Source organism: Lycium ferocissimum, chromosome 5, assembly GCF_029784015.1.
Source record: "Lycium ferocissimum isolate CSIRO_LF1 chromosome 5, AGI_CSIRO_Lferr_CH_V1, whole genome shotgun sequence".
In the NCBI taxonomy this organism is placed as follows: domain Eukaryota; kingdom Viridiplantae; phylum Streptophyta; class Magnoliopsida; order Solanales; family Solanaceae; genus Lycium; species Lycium ferocissimum.
In genome coordinates this window covers 69,856,595-69,880,431 of record NC_081346.1, presented here as the reverse complement: position 1 = coordinate 69,880,431, position 23,837 = coordinate 69,856,595, and the positions used below count along the sequence as shown (strand labels likewise).

General features: G+C 33.6%; 1 protein-coding gene across 3 annotated transcripts; it reads right to left on the bottom strand.

The window, feature by feature from the left end:
- Positions 1-6,662: 6,662 nt before the first annotated feature.
- On the bottom strand, positions 6,663-20,506 carry LOC132057240 (zinc finger CCCH domain-containing protein 11-like). 3 transcript variants are annotated; one of them, XM_059449742.1, is made up of 8 exons: positions 20,162-20,506; positions 16,112-16,196; positions 15,514-15,654; positions 15,301-15,398; positions 12,520-12,705; positions 12,279-12,409; positions 12,060-12,159; positions 6,663-7,136 (listed from the first exon to the last, which is right to left on the bottom strand). In XM_059449742.1, the coding sequence occupies exons 1-8, from the start codon at positions 20,327-20,329 to the stop codon at positions 7,086-7,088; spliced, it is 960 nt and encodes a 319-aa protein (XP_059305725.1). In that variant the 5' UTR covers positions 20,330-20,506; the 3' UTR covers positions 6,663-7,085. The 3 variants fall into 3 exon arrangements, with proteins under 3 accessions (XP_059305725.1, XP_059305723.1, XP_059305724.1); XM_059449740.1 differs by lacking the exon at positions 6,663-7,136 and adding an exon at positions 9,529-10,084 and having other exon boundaries at positions 20,162-20,500; XM_059449741.1 differs by lacking the exons at positions 6,663-7,136; positions 20,162-20,506 and adding exons at positions 9,529-10,084; positions 17,921-18,103.
- Between the last annotated feature and the right edge of the window lie 3,331 nt (positions 20,507-23,837).

Genomic DNA, 23,837 nt, shown 5'->3' with positions numbered 1-23,837 from the left:
AAGTAGAAGATGCATTGAATTCAGATTATATGTTTGGAATTTTAACAAATTATTGGTCTTTCCGTATTATGCACTTTAAGCTGTGACTGTAAGAGTTTTTTTTTATCTTCCATAGACGACAAGACTTTGACCTGTCTGCTTCTCCCCCTCAAGCAGAGCTTTCATTGTTCTCACAAAGAGAAACATATATATATATATATATATATTTTTTTTTTTTTAAATGGAGGACACGGAATTTTGGAATTATAAGTAATAAGATTTGACAGTCAGGTGATGTGGACAGTTTTATAGTCACTCTCTTTGCAACAAATGACTCGTTTTCGTTATATACATTGATGGTATACAATTTATTTACAAAGAACAGGTTATTTCTAAGATAATCACAGTTAAAAATCTCTATTATGCGTATTAATTGATAGCCTGATAAACATATATATTCACTAACTTGCTATAATAGGTTCAACTATACTCATATAGCTAGTGAAAAAACTCTTAGTATAAGTAAATTAAATCCTTATCAGACAACTAGACTTGTAGTTCTTTTGCTTTAGGTTCAACAAAAGTAGTATCATTGTACTTCCAACCTTTATTATGGTTGTGTTTGTTGTTGGTGGCAGATCCAAAGTATAACCTATGAGTTTACGGGAATTTAGTACTTTTTGTCTAAATTTTGTGTATGTGTTATTAATTTATTAAATATTTATATATGTTTATTTGTGAAATAAGTAAGTATTAACTAGCTATTTTTGTAAAAACTCACTAATTTCAATTCCTGCATCTTTTTTTATTTACGAGTCGCATTTAGTAGGCGTTTGGATATGTGATTTCATCTCATGAGATGAAATCAGCGTTTTGACATGCGATTTCATCTTTGATTTCATCTCATGAGATGAAATCCCAAATCATCCAAAAAGGCATGATTTGGGATTTGAAATCATGATTTCAAAATATATAAATGTAAAATTTGACGTACGTTTATATTTTGTAAAAAAAGACCCATAAGTTGGTAGATATATTTACCAATCATGTTTACCAACCATTTGTATTAAATATTAATCTGCAAGTTGGTAAAATATATTTACCAATCATGTTTACCATGTGGGAGGATTATATTAAAGAGTAGTTACATTACTGTTCATGTTAAATTTTCCTTTTTATTGAACTAAAATTTGATCAATTGATGTTGTATTTTTTAGAAAGGCCTTCTAGTCGCGTATTAATTTTATTATGAACTATGATTTACTCATTTGGTAAGATTGTATAAGAATTGGGAAAATTTTGATGGTTTTTACAACTTGTGGAGTTTTTATGTTTATAAAAAAACTACCAACTTAAAAAATCTAAATTGCATGTCCAAACATGATTTCATATCATGATTTCATCACATGATTTCATGTTATGAGATGAAATCATGTCCAAATGGCTCCTTAATTAATTTCATAGCATCTTGCAAATAAGTATATATTGAAGTCAAGAGGGTCAAGTTAAAAGTGCCCCTCGTGTGCATGTCATGCCAATTATTGACCTGAAGAAAACCATATTATTATCACATTTTTCTTTTCTTGTAAATTATTTATAAAATGGTTGCTTTTTACTATATATATAGGAGGAGTCTTCATATTCTAGAGAACCATAGACATATAAATAGCCTGAAAGTTTATAGGCTGAGATTTTATCATTTGCTTACAGTTTATTTATCAACCAGCCATGAAAGACATTGTGGTGAGAGCGCACACTGGATCTGCTGAACTTATAAAGGAAGAGAAAGTAAGTGTTCCTCCAAAGAGAGGCCAAATTAAGGTTAAGATAGTTAAGTGTTTTGTAAAGTTTGTAAAGAATATTTTCTTTAGGAGATAATTTAAGCCTTATTTTTTCTGGTTCGCTCATATTAGGATGTGCTTTATTACATGTAGTATTTTCTCGTTCCTTTAATCTTTTCGATATGCTACATTAGTGGTTATTTGTCTAGTTAAAGAGAGCCTATATATGTGCATGATAATGTTATCATTGAAGCCATACAAATTGAACATTCCAGAAGCTTCTACAGAGATTGACGCCTGGGTACGACAATTAAAGTTGCTTCTGCTATAATTCAAAGGTCATAAACAAAAATGTCTAAATGTTCTCTCTCTCTCTCTCTCTCTAGTATTATCTTAATCGGGTTCATGTTTGCTTGGAGTTATTTTTTTAATAACCATATTGTATTCAATCTTCGTGCTGCTTGAGACCGTTATGTAAACATTTTTATTGTAAACTAAGTCTCACACGATGATAATAAAAATTTGTCTCTCCCTCAAATTCTTCACCAAGGATGGTAACTCGTATTTTTCTACATTTTTGTTGTCATTTTTATATTCAAGTACACAAGTCCTTGATTATCATCTCCAACGACAGTGATATACGTATGATATTTCGTCAATGGTACTAATATCTAAATACGTAAAAGAGAATAAATCACCATAACCACATCAAATTTAATAAAAACACAAGTAGATGACTATAACTCTCTTAGACGAGTTTTTATTTTCTGAAATACATCATAATAGTCTTATTAAAGACAGTACTAAATACTTCTTTTTCTATATAAGACACCAAAAGTTAGCTCTCTTAACTATAGTAAAGTGTCTTCTGGAACGTGCCATTTCTGTTTTGGAGTAGTTTTCTCAAGAAAATTATGTATATGGATTTAATTTTTGTGTCCACTGACATCAAATTATGAGAAAAAGAAAACAAGAATGAGAGAGGTAGTTCTGTCTCCACTGAGAGAGGTAGTTCTGTCTCCATTATATATGTTCGCGACCACTAATTCATAGTAAGATTTTATGTCAAGTTTCATTGAAATTTGAACTTGTTGATATTCTTCTATGGTATAGATTTTATGTTAAGATTAATGAAAAAGTTAGTGAAACAGAATAGATAAAGAAGGAAGTGGAAGAGAGCAACTTTTAACAAGTTGAAACAAACTAAAACATAAAACTTCATGTTATATATAAATAGAAAAATAAATTACTTTAAAAGTAACAAATGAGATAAAATACATATACTTCTGTAAAAGCATTAAGAAAAAGGGAAACTCAGCCATAGATTCTCTTCGGGTTCACTACTCAAAGTGGATTTGATTCGATTTTAAGTTTCGTGCAATTTTTGGAATTTGGTTGGACACCCCTACTAAGGAGTATTAGCCAATCTGGTACATCAATAGTGTTATCAACATAGTCGTCTTTGTTAGAAAACGTCTTAATTATTATATCGGTGTGAAACTCTCCACTGTAATTTTAAATTTAAGCAGGCCTTAATATGAATACAGATCATTTAGTGGAAAACCAAAAACATCATGTTTTTGTGGTTCTATTATTGGATTAGAATGTATGTCAGTGCCTGCAATCATTTCTTGTGAAAAGACAGTAGCTGAAAAATGTCATTATGTGTGTGGATGACCCCTAATAAGGTTTTTGAAGTTCAAATTAGAGAGAATGAATTTTCTGACTACACTTTTGTCATTGTGTAAGTGACAAATCTAATTGTCCTTCACGCAAAGTAACTTACTTTTTCCATTTGGATAGACGCAACATATTATTACTACATTTGTTTTCTAAATAAAGTTGTTCCTCCCTTATTATTATGAACCAAATGTTTGTTGAGTATGCCAATAAATATATATATATATATATATATATATATATAGCAAATCAACGAGTTTCACGCCATTATTTCATTAGGCTTGTTTCTTAGCTCTTAATTTGTGCGCGCCCCAATAAAAGCACGCAGTATTTGTGCGCAAAATTTTCATCTTTTTATTCGCCGAACCTCATCCATGCCAATTTGTTAGATTAAATTAGACAAAAGACATTATTAATATAGTGAAATATTATCTTATTTGAACCAAATTCGCATAAGTTCTTTAAAAGACATTGCATCTTAAGAGGTCTCTATCTTATATGTAACTTTTTTCTAATCAAATTTTAATGTGCGATTTTGTCAACATGTACATCCAACTAACTTTAACAAGTCAGGCTTTCTTTGGATTTCAGTAGAACAATATAATGACTTGCGAGAAGACAAAAAGTACACGGAAAGAGAGAAATCAAAAGAGATTCAAGACCTACTTTACGACTTTGAATATGATAGTATACAAAAATATTTCAACAATAATTATTGAAATTCTTCTTTTGAAGGTCATTAAAATAAAATAAATGAGAACAGAGAGGCCTAATGTGTCAGAAATTATGAAGAAATAAAAGATAATCCACAAAAGTAGCAAGATTAATTCTACAGTTCATAATCCTTTCTCAATTAAAACGAAATCAGAGTGATTTAGCACATAATATCTAAGAGGACAATAGACAATGGCAAAATTTTAGCAGATTTCGTTTTTATAATTCTCTAATCAAATCAGATCATGTTTGTTATTATAAATATAACAAATTATTGTTTCCAGTCCCAAATATTAGTAGTTTCAGAAAATTTAATTTATTTAACAAATATTTGACATTTTAAAACAATAAGAAGTCATTTATTATTTTTTTTTTTTAGATCTTTTCGTTCTATTTCAATTAGTGGAGTATTTTCTCTAAGTGAGACATTTAAGCAGAGACAGATCTAAAATTTGAAGTTTAAAGCTTCTGGTTATATAGTTTATCATCGTACATATTTTTTCAACAAATATATATGAAGCGGACAAAAGTTATTAGGCTTTATCGAACTAGCACTTCTCATACTAGCTACGTCCTTACGTTTAAGGAGAGTCAAAATTAAAGCTGCTAAATATCTTTTTTAAGTAACTTTTGAATATTATAAAAGAGAGATAATATAAACGGAAAGCAACAATTACTACTAAATAAGGAGATGAAAGTGACGGATTAAGTTGTTGAACAAAAAATGGCAGACCAAAGACTACTCACTAACTTCCATATTTTGCCAAAGCCAACTATAAATTTTGATAGTCATTCAGGGGACAAAAATTACTATGCATGTCTTCCTAGTGTATTTAATTATAGATTTTTCAAACTTTTGGTGACAAACAAGTTAATTACGTCAACATATCAAATAGGGAGAGATGAAGGCTAGCTTGCTTTAAAATAAAATGTCTGTCTTAATTGCTGGCAATTCTAAAATAACAAGACGAGTGAATGAAAGATGTAAACAGTAACGAATGATATTTTCATAGAGAGACAAACTCCTCTGACAAAAATGTTCCCTTTATCACTACATAGAACATATATAGTGGATTCGCATTTCAATAAAACAAATAACAAACAATATCATTGTTAAGAAGAACTTAAACATTAAAGTCATCAAACTGTTGGCAACATTTGGTCTGGTCTATGATCCTCATAGGTATTCAGTTGTGTCTTTTTTTAATCAGAACTTGAAAGGAGCAAAAATCTGAGACACCTGTTACTGATTTTATCCAACCTTGTCTTGTCGTTGATCCTTTTCTGTTGTGCACTTAACACTCCCAAATTTTAGGTGATGGAAAATTTTCGTCTATAGGTCTGTTAACCCTTTTATAAATTTGTTTTTAATTTTATAATTTTGTATTTATTTTTACGCATAAGATATTTGAAAATAATATACAAGAGATCTTTACGAGATTATTTACTTTTATTCAAATTATAAAAGACTATATCACTTATTTTCTTGTTCCGTAACAATAGCCTCAAAGTGTGTCTCATCCCATTAATACTTACTCGCCTCAAAGTTTCTCTCATCCCATTAATACTTACTAGGAGTAATACTATCTCTATTCCACCTTGTGATGTGTTATCTCATTACTGAGAGTATAAAAGAGTTTAACGGGTTATTATTATGATTTTCATATTACCATATTAGATTCGATAGAGATTTTACCTGTTATTGTAAGTAGAGATTTCTAAATTCTCAGTGCACGAAACATAAACATGTTATCGAAAAGTGTTGGAACTTCTCAGCAATTTGAGAAACATCGAAATATCTGTGTTTGACGACAACTGCCTCAATTTTACATATAGCTTTTTTTGGAGAAAGAAACTTCAACAAAGTACAAACTCTGAATATCGGTGCTGAGATCCTAACAGAGACGGAAAAACAGTTATGTGATTGCTTCTCATATGCTTAAATTTTTGGTGAGTAAAGTTACCAAATATTATGTTGGTGGAAGGGAACAAGTACCCAGTGAAATAAGCGAGCTGCGCGCAAGATTTGCCCATGGGATGGTAACCGGTAAACCTGGAATAACCCTAGCCATGCAGTGCTCTATGTTAAACTCAAACACTAATTATAGGCCAAAAACAGTCAATTGCACAATACTGGATATTGACCAAAGCAATACATACTAGACCAGGTGCAAGGAGGACTAAGAAGGGATGCTGCTACTGATGGACTGATGCTACCTCTATAGACAAAAAACCCAAATCATGGAAGACGTAACCGAAATATACACCTGGAATTAAACCACAATGGTATAAAGAGCCGGGGGGGAAGGAACGCACGGGACAGTTTTTTATCAGTTACTGTAAAATTAAAAAGTGTCTCAATTACTTCCTGGAGCATGTTTGCAGACGATAGAGAGCACGACAACTATAATGGCCCTCAAGAATCTTGAATATCATTATTGAGGGGCGGGGAGAAGGCAACCCATGCTTCCAAGCGAAATAATAGTAGTAGTTGTAGTAAAAGTAAATTAGTAAAAGTAAAGTGAAAATGATAGCTCTCTTTGTGGCAGCAAAACAACCAGAGAAGTTCAATTCAGCACAAAATTCCGGAAGAAACAAGTCACAACTCATCGAACTGAGGGTAAAGACTAGTAACATAGAAGATCAATTATTAAGGACACGGATAGCTTACACATCATCTCATTCCATTTACATGCCAACATGATTCTGTATCACGTAGACGTGAAAGAGCATGCACCGAGAGGTATATCGTGTGCATATACTTTGGGACCTAGGTCAAGCGTGACTACTAGGTTCATTGATTAGTAACGACGTTTTTGAAAGGCTAGCTTCCAGTTCATTTAACTCATCCACATCAAAGTCATCATCATCGTCATCAAAATTGTCATCCACTTCGTCATTATGAGGAGCCTTACCACCATCGTGAATATTCTAGGCCGACGTCGAGGGGCTTGCCTCATTTTTAGCAGAATCCTTATTCTCCTGCTAAGGAAATGTAATCTTCTTAGAAAATGATATGCAGGCGCTTTTGCAAGCAACTAACAGCACTGCACAAGAAATGCACATGGCAACAGCCACCTTATTTTTTTTTTAAAGCAAGCAAAAACACATGGCATCGATATCATGCTTCAATTTTTTTTGATAACCATGATGTCCGGGCCACCTTGCCGGCACCTCGACTAATTCCACGAGATACCTGCTACCTCCCACCAACAATCGATACCTGCCAGCAAGACTTAGATAGATGGGAAGAAATCACCTGGCATTTTTGTATCTGCTGGGATTTGAACCTTTACCTCACACCTCCCACTAGGCCACACTCTTGGGTGGATCAGTACCATGCTTCGTCAAATGGCCAGACCAGGGGATTACTGGTTACTTGGCATAGCTTCTTGGGCAAAGGTGCAAATATACCCCTCAACTTTGCGATTTAGAGCAGATATACCTTCGTCATTCTAAAGTTTATCATAGTAGGATTTTTCAACAAATATAGATGATTTGGATCAAAGTTATCAGAGTTTGTCAAGCCGTACTTCCCATACTAGCTCCGTCCCTACGTTTAAGGAGAGCTGACGAGTAGTTTAGACCAGTAATCTTATCATTAAATCTGCTAAATGTCTTTCTTAATGAACATTTAAATATTATAAAAGGCAGATAATATTGAAGGAAAGTAACCATTACTAAAGAAGGAGATGAAAGTGATGGATAAGTTATTGAACAAAAAATGGCAGACCAAAAAACTACTCACTAACTTCCATATTTTGCCAAAGCCAACTATAAATTTTGATAGTCATTCAGGGGACAAAAATTACTATGCATGTCTCCCTAGTGTATTTAATTATAGACTTTACAAACTTTTGGTGAAAAACATGTTAATTACGTCAACATATCAAATAGGGAGAGATGAAGGCTCGCTTGCTTTAAAATAAAATGTCTGTCTTAATTGCTGGCAATTTTAAGATAACAAGACGAGTGAATGACAGATGTAAACAGTAACGAATGTTATTTTCATGGAGAGACAAACTCCTCTGACAAAAATGTTCCCTTTATCACTACATAGAATATAGTGGATTCACATATCAATAAAACAAAGAACAAACAATATTCATTGTTAAAAAGAACTTACTACTCAAACATTAAAGTCATCAAACTGTTGGCAACATTTTTTCTGGTCTATGATCCTCGTAGATATTCATTTTTGGTTTTTTACCAGAACTTGAAAGGAGCAAAAATCAGAGACAACTGTTACTGATATTATCCAACCGTGTCTTGTCGTTGATCCTTTTCTGTTGTGCACTTAGCACGCCCAAGTTTTAGGTGATGGAAAATTCAAGTCTATTGGTCTTGTAACCCTTTTATAAATTTGTTTTTAATTTTGTAGTTTTGTATTTATTTTGACTCATAAGATATTTGAAAATAATATTTATGAGATTATTTTCTTTTATTCAAATTGTAAAAGAGTATATCACTTATTTTCTTGTCCCGTAACAATAGCCTCAAAGTGTCTCTAATCGCATTATTACTTACTAGGAGTAATGCTATCTCTATTCCACCTTGTGATGTGTTATCTCATTACTGAGAGCATACGAGCGTTTAACAGGTTATTATTATGATCTTCATATTACCATACCAGATTCGATAGAGATTTTACCTGCTATTGTAAGTAAAAGATTTCTAGATTCTTAGTGCACGAGACATAAACATGTCATCGAAAAGTGTTGGAATTTCTCTGCAATTTGAGAAACATTGAAATATCCGCGTCGGACGACAATTGCCTCAATTTTACATATAGCTCTTTTTGGAGAAAAAACTTCAATAAAGTACAAACTCTGAAGACCAGGGCTGAGATCCTACCAAAGACGGAAAAACAATTATGTGATTGCTTCTCATATGCTTAAATTTTTGGTAAGCAAAGTTACGCTAATATTATGTTAGTGGAAGGGAACAAGTACCTAGTGAAATAAACGAGCTGCACGCAAGATTTGCCCATAGGATGGTAACTGGTAAACCAGGAATAACCCTAGCCATTCAGTGCTCTATATTAAACACTAATTATAGGCCAAAAACAGTCAATTGTACAACACTGGATATTGACCAAAGCAATACATACTAGACCAGGTGCACGGAGGACTAAGAAGGGATGCTGCTACTGATGGACTGATGCTACCTCTATATAGACCAAAAACCCAAATCATGGAAGACGTAACGGAAATATACACCTGGAATTAAACCACAATGGTATAAAAAGCAGGAGAGGGAAAAAGGTGGAAAAGCGGAGGCACGGGACAGTTTTTTATCAGCTACTGTAAAATTAAAGTGTCTCAATTACTTCCGGGAGCATGTTTGCAGACGATAGAGAGCACGACACCTATAATGGCCCTCAAGAATCTTGAATATCATTATTGAGGGGCGGGGAGAAGGCAACCCATGCTTCCAAGCGAAATAATAGTAGTAGTTTTAGTGAAAGTAAAGTACAAATTAGCTCTCTTTGTGGCAGCAAAACAACCAGAGAAGTTCAATTCATCACAAAATTCCGGAAGCAACAAGTCACAACTCATCGAACTGAGGGTAAAGCCTAATAACATAGAAGATCAATTATTAAGGACACGGATAGCTTACATATCATCCCATTCCATTTGCATGCCAACATGATTCTGTATCACGTAGACACGAAAGAGCATGCACTGAGAGGTATATCGTGTGCATATACTTTGGGACCTAGGTCAAGCGCGACTACCAGGTTCATTGATTTGTAACGACGTTTTTGAAAGGCTAGCTTCCAGTTCATTTAACTCATCCACATCAAAGTCATCGTCATCGTCATCAAAATTGTCATCCACTTCATCATTATGAGGAGCCTTACCACCATCGTGAATATTCTGGGCCGACGTCGAGGAGCTTGCCTCATTTTTAGCAGAATACTTATTCTCCTGCAAAGGAAATGTAATATTCTTAGAAAATGATATGCAGGTGCTTTTGCAAGTAACTAACAGCACTGCACAAGAAATGCACATGGCAACAGCCACCTTATTTTTTTTTTTTAAAGCAAGCAAAAACACATGGCATCGATATCATGCTCCAATTTTTTTGATAACCATGGTGTCCGGGCCACCTTGCCGGCACCTCGACTAATTCCACGAGATAACTGCTACCTCCCACCAACAATCGGTACCTGCCAGCAAGACTTAGATAGGAAGAAATCACTTGGCATTTTTGTGTCCGCTGGGATTTGAACCTTTACCTCACGCCTCCCACTAGGCCACACCCTTGGGTGGATCAGTACCATGCTTCGTCAAATGTCCAGACCAGGGGATTACTGGTTACTTGGCATAGCTTCTTGGGCAAAGGTGCAAATATACCCCTCAACTTTGCGATTTAGAGCAGATATACCCCCCGTTAAAAAAATGTTGTATATATACCCTTGCCGTTACAAAATGGTGCAAATATACCCCTGCCCTTACACAAATACTGCAAATATACCCTTTTCGATAACAGGATTTTTTTAAAAAATCATTTAGCTTATTTTTTAATTAAAAAAAAATGCCATGTGGCTTTACAAAAAGGGCTACCCATTTTTTTTCAGTAGACATATTTTTCTAAAGCCACATGGTACTTTTTTTTCTGGTGGGTTGGGTCTGGTTCGGTTAAAAAAATCTCCGTGGCTTTAAAAAAAGATAAGTCTAGCCATTTTTTTAAACAAACTAGACCCGACCCACCAGAAAAATAAAATTATCATGTGTCTACTAAAAAAAATGGGTAGACTTTTTTTGAAAGCCACGTGGTTATTTTTTTAATTAAAAAATAAACTAAATGATTTTTTTTTTAAAATCCGTCAGCAAAAAGGATATATTTGCACCATTTTGTAACGGCAGGGGTATATTTACACCACTTTTATAACGGGGGTATATCTGCTCTAAATCGCAAAGTTGAGGGGTACATTTGCACCTTTTCCCTAGCTTCTTTATTTTTCACTCACAATGGAAAAGCACTGCAACTACCCATAAGTACACACACTTAGATTATCAAATCTCTTTCTAATAATGCTTACACTGCCATAGACCAACCACCACCACATATTGCACACTTCTGTGTCTACTTTCCAAAGTCATTAGTAGATTACAGACACCATGCTTTGGCAGTTCAGCCCTAGCACGCGAAAATTACCTCTTTTGATGATCAACAAAATATGTGGTTAAGTAAATGATTTCAAGTAGATGCTTTAGTCTTTCATTTTGTTCTGCATATTTAGAAGATTTGTCATCTGCTAGTTCTACCGAATCTGTGCATTGTCTACAAAGGCAGGTGAAAGTAGAGGGAACAACACTTTTGATGCAAGACCTCTAATCTTTGCCTAGTACAACCTATCGTTTAGCTCCAAATATTAAATTATGAAAATCTTGCCCAGGTTTTATAGAAGCATAGTTACAAAAAGTTGAGCAAAAGGGTGAAGCTTGTACATCAAGCTTACAAATTGAAGCAAGAGAATCACAAGCACCTCCTAAAAGAGCATGTGACGAAACAGTACTAGAAAGTGAATCTGACTAAGACTTCCTCCCGAGTTAGATGAGAAATCAATGAAAAAATTCATCATGATGAAGACTTCTAGAAGCATCTGAATCAAATTAAATCTTTGATCAAATAGGAACTGTTTAATCTAACAATGCACATACTGCAAAAGCCAACTGAACATTATGTGATGTCTTTTGTGGTTTCTTATTCTTTGTTTTCTTACCCCTACACAACAGGGTAATTGCGCAGTCCCCGATATTTTACCCTACCTTAGTTGGTTATGCAATACTGTAGTCTGTGACAGTAACCAGTTGACAGCGGAAAGTCTTGAATGCTAAAAAAAGTCGAACAGAGGATATACAAATGCAGAAATTTCTTTTATCATAAAATATTCACCTTCGGGGGTTCACCAGACTCTTCTTCCCTTTCATACATGTCATAGGCCCCGATATCATCCACAAACCAGCTAGCGTCCGACATGAACAGCTCACGACCACTGCAAGAAAGAGAGCATAGGATTTCCCAATAAGCTTATGCATCCACTGAAAGAGCTTTTCCCAACTGATGAGTACATATTGTTGAGTAAAGAGGAAAAAGGAGTGCAAAGAATGATACCTCATGCGATCATTCTTAGCTCTATCTGCCCTCTGCTTGGCCAAATTGGCCTCTTTTTCATCCATCTTCTTCTTTTTCCATTCCATAAATAACTCAGTGGTCAAAGGAGTTGAAGCAGTCAATTTTGCACGCTGCAGGCAGAGCAGAAAGCATGTACAGTAGTTCCATTAATAAACATGTTTATAAAAGCTCTGATGGCTGTCAGTAGTTGGAAATATGAATACTCAGATAGCACGGTCACCTGTTCATCAATTTCTTCTTCAATAGGCATCTTGTCAGATTCCTCCTGTAACAAAGCTTTCATTTGTGACTTTAGAATATATCCAGGAGGAAGTGCATGCCTGTAGTGGCATTCTTTACCATTTGGACAGGCCCAAAACCAACCGTACTGCTTCTTCTCCACAGCGTCCAAAAAGTATTTACATACCTGCATATAAGCCAAATCATAAGCTTGATTTCTGAAACAAACACTACATTCCAATTCATTTGGCAGTATTTGACTGGGGTGTTTTAAGAAAAAATTAAGACTTTAGACACATACGCTAAATATGCATAAAACACCAAAAGTACCCTGGTCTCCTACCCAGTGGAGACAACAGTAAGCAGAAAATGAGCATTATAAAGATTCAATAGTTTCTGGATATAGGTGCCAATCTTTTTCTCAGGATGGACTCGTAAGGAAAGAGTGCCAGACAATCTCGGATAGAGTAGTAATTTGACTTTTCAAGAGACAAATAAAGATTAAAATGAAAGCATACTAATACAGCTCAAAATGAGGAAATATGGTCATAATTACAACGTCCAACCAATAACTACATATCATTTTGCTCCATGCAATGGAAAATCAAAGTTATCATGACACTTAAATGGAGTGCTAGCACAGTAATATTTCTTTCCCAACTCTCAGTGTCCACAGATACGTAAACAATATTGCATGCATTCTGCACAACCAAGCTTTCTAGGTCATCCTATTTTCACATGTTCGAAACTCTGGGAAGCATGGACCTGTCCCTCTCCCCTGCTCCCACTTGGGTTTCATGTTTGGCAAAGGTTCGAAACTATGATGTGCGCTCAATACACATATTCCACGGTGCATGCTTCCCATTGAACAAAAGCCCTGGGGCCTATCTTTTTATCAATAGAGGTACTTTTACTAACTCCAGCAATAAGAAAATGTTGTGGAGTATGTACAGTTTTTTTTTTATCTGCAAGTAAAAGTATGTACAGTCTAGCAACATTACATGTGTAATGTGCTCAAAAAATCAATCACGGCTTCTACATTATTAATTGAAGCCATGTTGCACCACAAGTAAGAAGATACACCAATATTTAACTACAATTAAAGATTCTTTTTCGCTCCCAAAAAGTCTTGCACTTCTTTCTTTCCATATGGACCACCCAGATAGCTACTGGGATGAGTTCCAGACCTATCCTATGCCAGCATTGCAAAAAATCAAGGGTAGACTTGGGCATAACCAGGACACCCCCAAAATGATGAAGAAAACATTCCAAACTCCAGCTGTAAAGTTGCAATGGATGCATAGGTGGTTGGTATGTTCTATCTGATTTTCGCAGGGAACACATCTACTGCAGATGATTCTTTTTTTGTGACTCTAGTGCAGATGATTCTGTTGGCCAGCACATAACTAACCCCGAGGTTTTTAAAGTCTATCTATCACAAAACTTATAAAAAATAGATGAGTTTAACCTGACATCCAGTCATTTTCTCCAGTATTTTTACATCCTGATTTCTGTGTATACTACACTTTGTCATCCATATTCTTGAGATTTTGATACACTATCACTAACAACGACTTGATGTCCAAAGGCTAACCAGAAACTCATGGAATCAATCAACCAAGCCTCAACCGTCAATTACCAAAAAATCATGGATTAGATCATATGGGGTTCCAATTTTTTATAAATATGACGAGCCCAGTGTTTTGGCTGCCACTGAATCTGATTGCAATTTTCTGTCTTCTCTTTCCTAAGCATGCAGAAGCTTCTGAGCAAAGGATAGTATAGTGCATGAACTGGTACCAGTTCCTTTTTTGGATCAGTAAAAAATAATATTTCTTTTGAAACGAGCAGCACTAAAAAGACTGCTCTGTGGTCTCCTTCGTATTACTACTAAGTTATGAAAAAAATTATAGTTTCTAATGCTTTAGTGAGTATTTTGCTGTTCTGTGGATGACCTTTTTTTTTTTTTTTGAAACTGGTAATGTTGTTCTGTGGATGATCTTGGGATATCACAATAGTTATATCTAGTTTGAAGGCTTTGTTCCATTTCAATGGTTTAGTTTTTTATTGTGATGATGCATAGATGCTGATTACAACAAATTAACTGTTGCTTTCTGCGAGTGGCGGCTGACCAACTTCTAGGAAGTCGCTGAAAAGTCATAAACCTGTAGCAGAAAGCATCAAAATCCAACAAAAAAATGTCTGGCAAAGCAAAAGTGTGAAAGAGGCTTTCTTAATTGAAAAACAACTATGAGAGAGACCTTCTTCAGTATGTTACTACCACTTGTCTACGTGCCGGGCACACTGATTACTCATTATTAGCTACTTTTGTCATCCATATCTTTCACCCTTTTACTTCACAGATTTTAGCAATTAATTTGAAATAAATATCATCAAGAAAGGTCATTAGGAGCAAAGTCTGCAGATTCTGTAAGTTCTATGACTCGTGCCAAGTTATTGCATACTAGTCTATAAGACTATGCAATTATAGCCTCTTGTGACTCCTGGAAGATAAATATTTTACCAAGAAGGATTTCATTCTATACACATAAACCATAACTAAAGTTTCAAGTATCAGTGGAAAGTAAATGAGGAGACTACATAACCATTTAGAAGATCATATGCAATGAATTTTATCCTGAAAAACGCTACTATATTGGTAAACGGATGCTGAATGATTGAAAGAGAGTCCAATCGACAAGTTCAAAATTATACCCTGAATATGACTTTCAAGGTTGGACCAGAGCAGTACAAGGTATATATGGAAAAGGACAATGCTTACAATGTCAGTTGGTTTGTTCTTGTTATACTCCTGACTTTTTGATGCCACAACCTTCTCCAACGTCTCTTGATCCCAATCGTCCATTGTTTCCTTTCCATCTTCATTTAGACAAGAGATGCCAGTCAATAAACACTATAATCATTGTAAAACATTATCACATGGCAAAAGAAAAGTTTATGCAAAATGTTAAATGTTAATGTGTTGCATAACCACCTTCATCACGCTTATCGCTGAAAATATCGATCTTCTCTCCTTTTCGCTGAACATTCAGATCGTGAGAGAACTTGCACTTAAAACCCTTAGCACATTGCCCCGCCTTAAAGAACTCACATAAGATGGATTTTGGATCAACACCTGAACACAAATTCCCAACATTTTTAATATATATGTATGATATTTTTGCAGCAGCATTTCACATGAAAAATTGAAATAAGATCAAACCTTTAAAGCAAGAGAGAGTTTGTAGTAAGTTTTTTAATACAAACTACTACCGACAAGAGAATGATAATCAACTATAAACAATAAAAAGAAGGGTCTCTTGAAATAAATTGACAGGCTAATATTAAGCTATGTTTGGATATCCCATAATAAAATTACAAAGTTTATCAGCTCTAACAAACTGGCAAAACCCAGTTTGATATAGGAGAAAGTAGATAATTGGCACGAAGTCTTCCTACACAACATTCTCAATTGTTCAATCTAACAAAGCCACGGTGACTCTTTAATATTGACAACAATACACACCAATCATAAAGTATTGACACACAGAGAAACAAGACAATGCAGAAATCAGTCACAAGAAGAAGAATACCAAGAGGCACTTTAGGCTGGTTAATAGCGACTTTGAACAATTCGTTAAGCTCTCTCTCTCTGGCTTTCTCTTCTTCCTTCTTTTTCTGTGACAAAATTAAAGCTTAAATGTCAATATATACACAAAAGACCACCAAAAAAAAAAAAAAAAACAACAACAGGATCAGCTATATGATCCTCTTATTCATACCATCCATTTGGACGTGAAATAGTCACACATGTCAGTGTTTTGTATTCATCCTGCCCTGTTTGGGCTTAAAAACATAGAAAAATAATATTGTACTACAACAGTCTCAGTAGCCGTTTGGCCATAAAAATTATTCACTTTTTTCCGGAAATTTTTTTCACTTTTAGGCGTTTGGCCATAAATATTCGGAATACAACTCCGGAGTTGTATTCCGGAATACCAAAAACAAGAAAAACTTGTTTTTCAAAAAAAATTCACTTTTTTACACTACATTTCACCAAAAACTACAATTTCAAAAACTATGGCCAGACACAACTCCAACTTAAAAAATTCCAAAAAAGGTGAATTTGTTTTTGGTATTTATGGCCAAACGGCACCTCAGACTCAATCTAATTAGGCTAGGATTTATATGAATCCACTACCCTATTTTGATTCGAGAAAGATCACACAAAAAGAATACAACGCATTATATGTCAATCCCAAGCTAGTCAGTCGGAGACATATCCTCTCTGTCAGTTATATACATACAGCAACAACACACACGAGAATAATACAACAATTACTCCTCAAACTCAAGCTAGTTTAGGTCAGCTACATGCATCCTGTATATCTATCGGAAAAGTCACACAAAAATAATAACACAACTACCCTCAAATCAAAAAGCTAATTGGAGTCAGCTACATGAATCCACCTGCCCTATCTCGGTTCGAGAAAGATCACACAAAGAATACAAGAAAACTATGTGTCAATTGCAAACTAGTCAGTCGGCTACATCGGTCCTCTCTGTCAGTTATATACATACAGCAACAACTCAACACGAGAATAATACTACAATTACTCCTCAAACTCAAGCTAGTTCTGGTTAGCTATATGCATCATGTATATCTACAGGAAAAATCACACAAATAATAAAACAAAATTATGGGCCAATCAAAACTAGTCAGTCGGCTACATCAGTCCTCTCCATCAGTTATATAAATACAGCAACAACTCACACAATAAGAACACAACAATTACACCTCTAGCTCAGGCTAGTTGAAGTCAGCTATATGCATCCTGTATATCTATTGGAAAAATCACACACAAATAATTCAACAAAATTATGTGCCAATCCAAACTAGCCAGCTAGATCAGTCCCCTCTGTCAGTTACATACATACAGAAACAATTCACACGAGAATAATACAACAATTACGCCTCAAACTCAAGCTAGTTGATTGAGTCAGCTATATGCCCCCTGTATATCTATCGAAAAAATCACACAAAAATAATACTCCCTTTGTCCCGATTTATGTGACATTTTTCACTTATCAAGAGTAAATGACTAATTTTCAAAGCTAAATTGGATTAGATCAACTCAATATTTTAAAATTAAAATTTCGATATTCAAAAACTCTATCAAAAGTTTCAATAAAAAGATGCAGTTCTTCTCATGAAAAAGACATTAAATTATTGGTCAAGGTTAACATAGTTTGAATCCCGAAAAGCGAAGAATGCACATAAATTGGGATAGAGGGAATAACACAACTACACTCAAATCAAAAGGCTAATTGGAGTCAGCAACATGAATCCCCGATACTCTTCAGTTAAAAAAATTCATCCCAAAAAAAAAAAAAGACCGAACCTTGGCATCAAGTTTCTTAGGGTCAGGTTTAGGCTGAACATTTTGCTGTAAGGATTGGACATATTTCTGGACATTCTCCAACTTGTTCTTATTTTTGAGACCAAATGTTTTGTCTTCGACTACCTTTTGCTTCTTTGCTACAACGGCTTTAGATTGCTTTACCCTCATTTATGTCTTAAGCTATAATCTCTTCATTAAATATTTCTCTATTGAAGTGTTTGTAGTCTTTAGGAACAATTACTTTCTTTTTGAAAATGTCTTCAAGAAAAATTACTACAAAGGATAATATGGGAAAAAATAATTAATTTTGTCTTGAACTTCTAAAATGACAAATAATTTGAGACAACTATTCTTAAAAATCACAATAATTTGAGACGGAGGGGAGTACAACACAACTATGTGTCGATCCCAAACTAATTGGTCGGCTACATCAGTCCTCTCTGTCAGTTATATACATACAGCAACAACTCACACAAGAATAATACAACAAATGACACCTCAAACTCAAGCTAATTAAGGTCAGCTATGTGCCTCCTGTATATCTATTGTTAAAATCACACAAAAACAATAACCCAACTACTCTCTAATCAAAGACCTAATTCAAATCAACTACGTATAAATACTCCATTTCAGTTCGAAAAAATCGCAAAAAAAAAAAAAAAAACTTGGCAACAAATTTCTTAGGTTCAGGTTTAGGCAGAACATTTTGCTGTAGTAAACATAGTTCTCGACATTCTTCGACTTATTCTTATTCTTAAGTCCAAATGTCTTGTCTTCGACTAGCTTTTGCTTCTTTGATACTTCAACCTGTTATTATTTTATCTGTTTTTGTTTAACCCATTTAGACCCCGCCCATTTGACACTCCTAGTTATATACATACAGCAACAACTCACACGACAATGATACAACAATTACACCTCAAACTCAACCTAGTTGAAATCAGTTACACACATCCTATATAGCTATCATTAAAATCACACAAGCATAATAACACAGCTACACTCAAATCAAAAAACTAATTCAGTTCGAAAATTTCACAAAATTAAAAATTAAAAAATTGAACCTTGGCATCAATTTTCTTAGGGTCAGGTTTAGGCTGAACATTTTGCTGTAGTGACTGAACATATTTCTGGACATTCTTCGACTTATTCTTATTCCAAATGTTTTGTCTTCGACTACCTTTTGCTTCTTTGCTACATCAACTTCCATATTCTTAGTTACTTTCGTCATCTTTCAGACTTTTATGTGTTCTTTTTGTGGCGGTTCTTGATCATTCATTTGCCTTATTCCTCATATTTCATTTATTCGATTAAGTTGAGTCATATATATATAGGAAACAAATTATTTCTCATCAAGCTTCTCAAATCAAAAAAAAAAAAAAAACCTACTCAAAAAAAAAAAAAAAATCTAACTGTATTCATCCACATAAATCCTCAATACTCTATTTCAGTTCAAAAAAATCACAAAAAAAAAAAAAAAAAAAAAAACATTACCTTGGCATCAAGTTTCTTAGGGTCAGGTTCAGGTTGAACATTTTGCTGTAATGACAGGATATTTTTCGACTTGTTCTTATTTTTATCCATTTTTGTTTAACCTGTTTTAGACCCGCCCATAATCCTATCCGACCCGCCCATTTGACACTCATAGTTATATAAATACAGCAACAACTCACACAATAATAACACAACAATTACACCTCCAACTCAACCTAGTTGAAATCAGCTATATGCATCCTATATAGCTCTCTTTAAAATCACACAAAAATAATAACACAACTACCATCAAATCAAAAGGCTAGATACTCTATTTAAGTCCAAAAATAAATCACAAAAAAAAATTACCTTGGCATCAAGTTTCTTAGGGTCAGGTTTAGGCTGAACATTTTGCTGTAGTGACTAAACATATTTCTAAACATTTTTCGACTTGTTCTTATTTTTGAGACCAAATATTTTGTCTTCGACAACCTTCTGCTTCTTTGCTACATTGGCTTTAGATTGCTTTTAGGCTAATATTTTTTGCTTACGTACCGAACACAAGAAAATAACTAAGAAACCCACTTATTTTCCTATATAAAACTTTTTCCTTCATACCCAACACACCCTATAAGTATCCAAACTATTCAGTTGGCTACATCACTCGTCTCTGTCAAAAAATCTAATTGAGACCAACTACATGAATCCTCAACACTCTATTTCAGTTCAAAAAAAAAAAAAAAAAAAAAAAAAAAAAAAAAATGATACCTTGGCATCAAGTTTCTTAGGATCAGGTTTAGGCTGAACATTTTGCTGTAGTGACTGAACATATTTCTGGACATTCTTAGACTTGTTCTTATTTTTGAGACCGAATGTTTTGTCTTCGACAACCTTTTGCTTTTTTGCTACATCGGCTTTAGATTGCTTAGGCGGCATCTTTTATTCTCATCCAAACAAACCCTAAAATCAATTCAATAGATTCGTCGGAAAAAAAGGGGTTTTCCGGCGGCTCGAAACCCTAGGTGGATTAAATTAGAGACTAAATATGTGTGACCGGAGGCGGAGATTGGGTTGAAGGTGTTTTTAGGGAAATTTGGTAAGGTTAAAATAGTCAAATCTTACAATTTTTTGTGAAATGACGGTTGGGTCCTAATTTGTTTTTGGGGATGCAGTATAGTCACTGAGAAAATATGTTTTCTCATATGAAGTCCTTTTTTTCTTGAATTTTCGAAAGCTTATTATGTGGGAAGTTCATAGGCTACCATGTTTTTAGTAGTGTTTATAGGGTCTTTGTGTGTGTATTCTATCGAATATCTATTGCTTTCCATCTGTACATTTATTGAGTAAGTTTCACCAACCTCTTAGACAAATGGGAAAAGATTATCTACTGTTATATTTTGTAGCCCAACTTGAACTTTGATCTTCAAGGTTTGCATCCATTTCATTGTCTGCTAGATCACGCCATGAATCCGATGTAAAGACTCTTAATTGCTAAGTGTTATTTTGATTATTTAAATCAAAGTTAATTTTTTTTTACAAAATTGATAAATAGTTCGATCTTTATTCCCGCATGTTTATCGGAAAAATAACCCAAATATGATAATATAGAAGTTGTTGACACTCAAGTAGGTCAAAGGGAATAAAGACTAAAACTATGTGATCAGTCCAATATACATTTTCGGTGTACCTGTACGATAAGGTTGAATACTTTGAATTTCCAAAAAGCTATGGCGTTCTAATCTATTCTCTCACACTAAGACATAAAATTGAAAGAAAGAAAAACATGTTATATCCCTTAAAAAGAAAATTGTATCCATATATCGCAGTTGAATAAGCCTCGCAAGCCTTCATGTTATCTTTTTCACCTTAACATCGCTAGTCTTGAACATCTCATATCATCCTTAGATTAATTATTTTGGACAATTCTCTAATACCATGTATTGGTGGTTGTCTCTTTCATTGAAAATAATATATGAATAGCTACTAATTCTCCGTATTCAAAAGTTAGTTGTTAATCTGTGGTGCCTCAGTTCGTTTTAGGAATAACATTAATATAATGTATGTTTCTCTTAAAAAAAAAAAAAAAAAGAGAGAGAGAGAGAAGTTAGTTGTTGATTAGTGTTTAATAAAAAAACCTACATGAGTATAGGAGGGAATAGAGTCTTGTCCAAATATCGTTCATGTAGAAAGGATATCAGAGTTACACTATATATTAAGCTGGGAGAGGAAGGCCATTGAGATTGCATATTGCTAGGCCCTTGACCTAAAAGGACTATGGTTACCTTATTCGATCCTCCAATTTGAAATATAAACTTATATATTTGGTTCGCCGAAAATACACACCTCTTGCATAACTTATATAGCAATTATTGTATTTCCATTGTTCGAATATTTATGCACGTTCTTAATATTTTAAAAACCATATTTATGATTTTTGGAGATTATATCATATTCTCGATCGCCATATATTTTTTTATTGTAAATACTTGATCAGAAGATCATTGATGACATGTCATGATTGGTTACTCTATTGGCTTGGTGGTAATCCGGGGACATCAAAGTTACTTCTTATTTTTTTAATGACATGAGTTATGATTATTAAAACTTACATACATTATTATATGCAATAATTATAAGTATGTGACTCATTATGTATGAATTACATGACGAGATGTTTGGCTTAGTACGTATAAGTTACAACATATCTTGTAGTCATCTATAGTAGCCTCCATATTCTTCATTACTTCACCATTTTCAGATTTTTATATGTTTTTGTGGAGTTTCGTGATCATCCATTTGTCTAATTCTTCATACTTCATTTATTCAATTAAGTTGAGTTTCATATGGAAAACAAATTATCATGCTTTTGCTTTTCCAGTTAGCATGGCTTTTTATAACAATAATTATATTACTACTTAATATAAGTGAAGATCCAAGTTTTTTGTAGTCCTCACGAAAAATTTGATCCTCTAATGTTGTGACATGTGGCTTTCCTTTTGATTTTTTTGGCCTATTCTCCTTTTCCACTCATTTTTTCTTATCCATTTTTATATGGGTCCCTAAAATTGTGGTATATTGATATTTATAGAACTTTTTGTGAATCTTTTTTTTCCATGGTACTTTTAGCTTTCATATTTAGTCCAAATAAATATTTTTTATATATAATTAAGAATATATTAATAGTCTTATATACCAAATTTATCATTATTTAGATAAGTGAATTTTTACACAATCAAAAAATCATACTAAATGGGCAGTCTTTAATTAAGGTGATTTAAGTGAGGATCCATGAGTTTTGTAGTCCTCACAACCTCGAAACTTTCATTTTTACCCCTATTTTGGCCTTTATTTACATAATTACCTATATGTAATTTGGTAAATTTTGATGGCAATTATACCCCAAAAAGCAACAAAGGTGGAGGACACTTAGCAACTATCAAGATTTTTTTCCAAAAGTTAAGGGCCCTATGTATCCTCATTTAGATAAGTTAATTTTCATATACTATCAAGAAACCATATAAAATCGATAATATTTAATTAAGGATAATTTAGTGAAAAGACTTTTTAATTTCTAGGTATGAGTGATTTGTTAGAGCCAAATTTTTTGTTCCAACTAAAGCATTTATTAAGTCTTACTTTATAGTTAAACATGCCCTACGCCACATGTTTCTCTCCATATGCTACTCTCTATTAAACATTCAACATTTTACTTCTTTAGTGATATCATATGTGTTTATAAATATAGAAAGTAAAAAATTAGTGAATGACATTGTTTAATGTTGAAAATGAAGGTAGAGTTATCAGTCAAGATTAGATTATCTTTAAGATCTCTTGTTTGATTAACCAAAAATTAATTTTTTTTAAGCATAAAACATATATGAATAACTAAATTGATTCTCAAGGTTCATTTTATGAATTTAGTTATTTATTGAATTTCGTCTAAACTAAGGTTAAAAAACACATTTGACTAACATAAAGCCTTGACACGTAGAATAATGAGTGAAAAATTAATAAATATCAAAAGAAATCTATTTCTATCTATACATAACAATCGCACGCTCACAAATTCATAAAAATACAAAAATAATTTCCAATTTATGATCTTCGACGAGTTGTAATTATCATACTTTATCATGTTAGTTTACAGAATATCGAATTACTTGCGCCCTTTTGGTATTTGCTAATTTTCCTACCAAACTTATTTTCTCATAAATATTTTTCTTACAAAAAGCTATCTAATTATATGACGAACAAACTTTATTAATTATGAAAATTTATAAACAAAATATGAGTAACCTGCAATTACATTAACTTAATTATGTACTAAAAAAGTGACACAATTTATACTTATTGGATAAAACTTACGCATTATATTTATATTTTGAGTTTGGGCCCCGACTTAGCACGGGCCTCCGACAACTAGTCCTTATAATATCGCTTCATT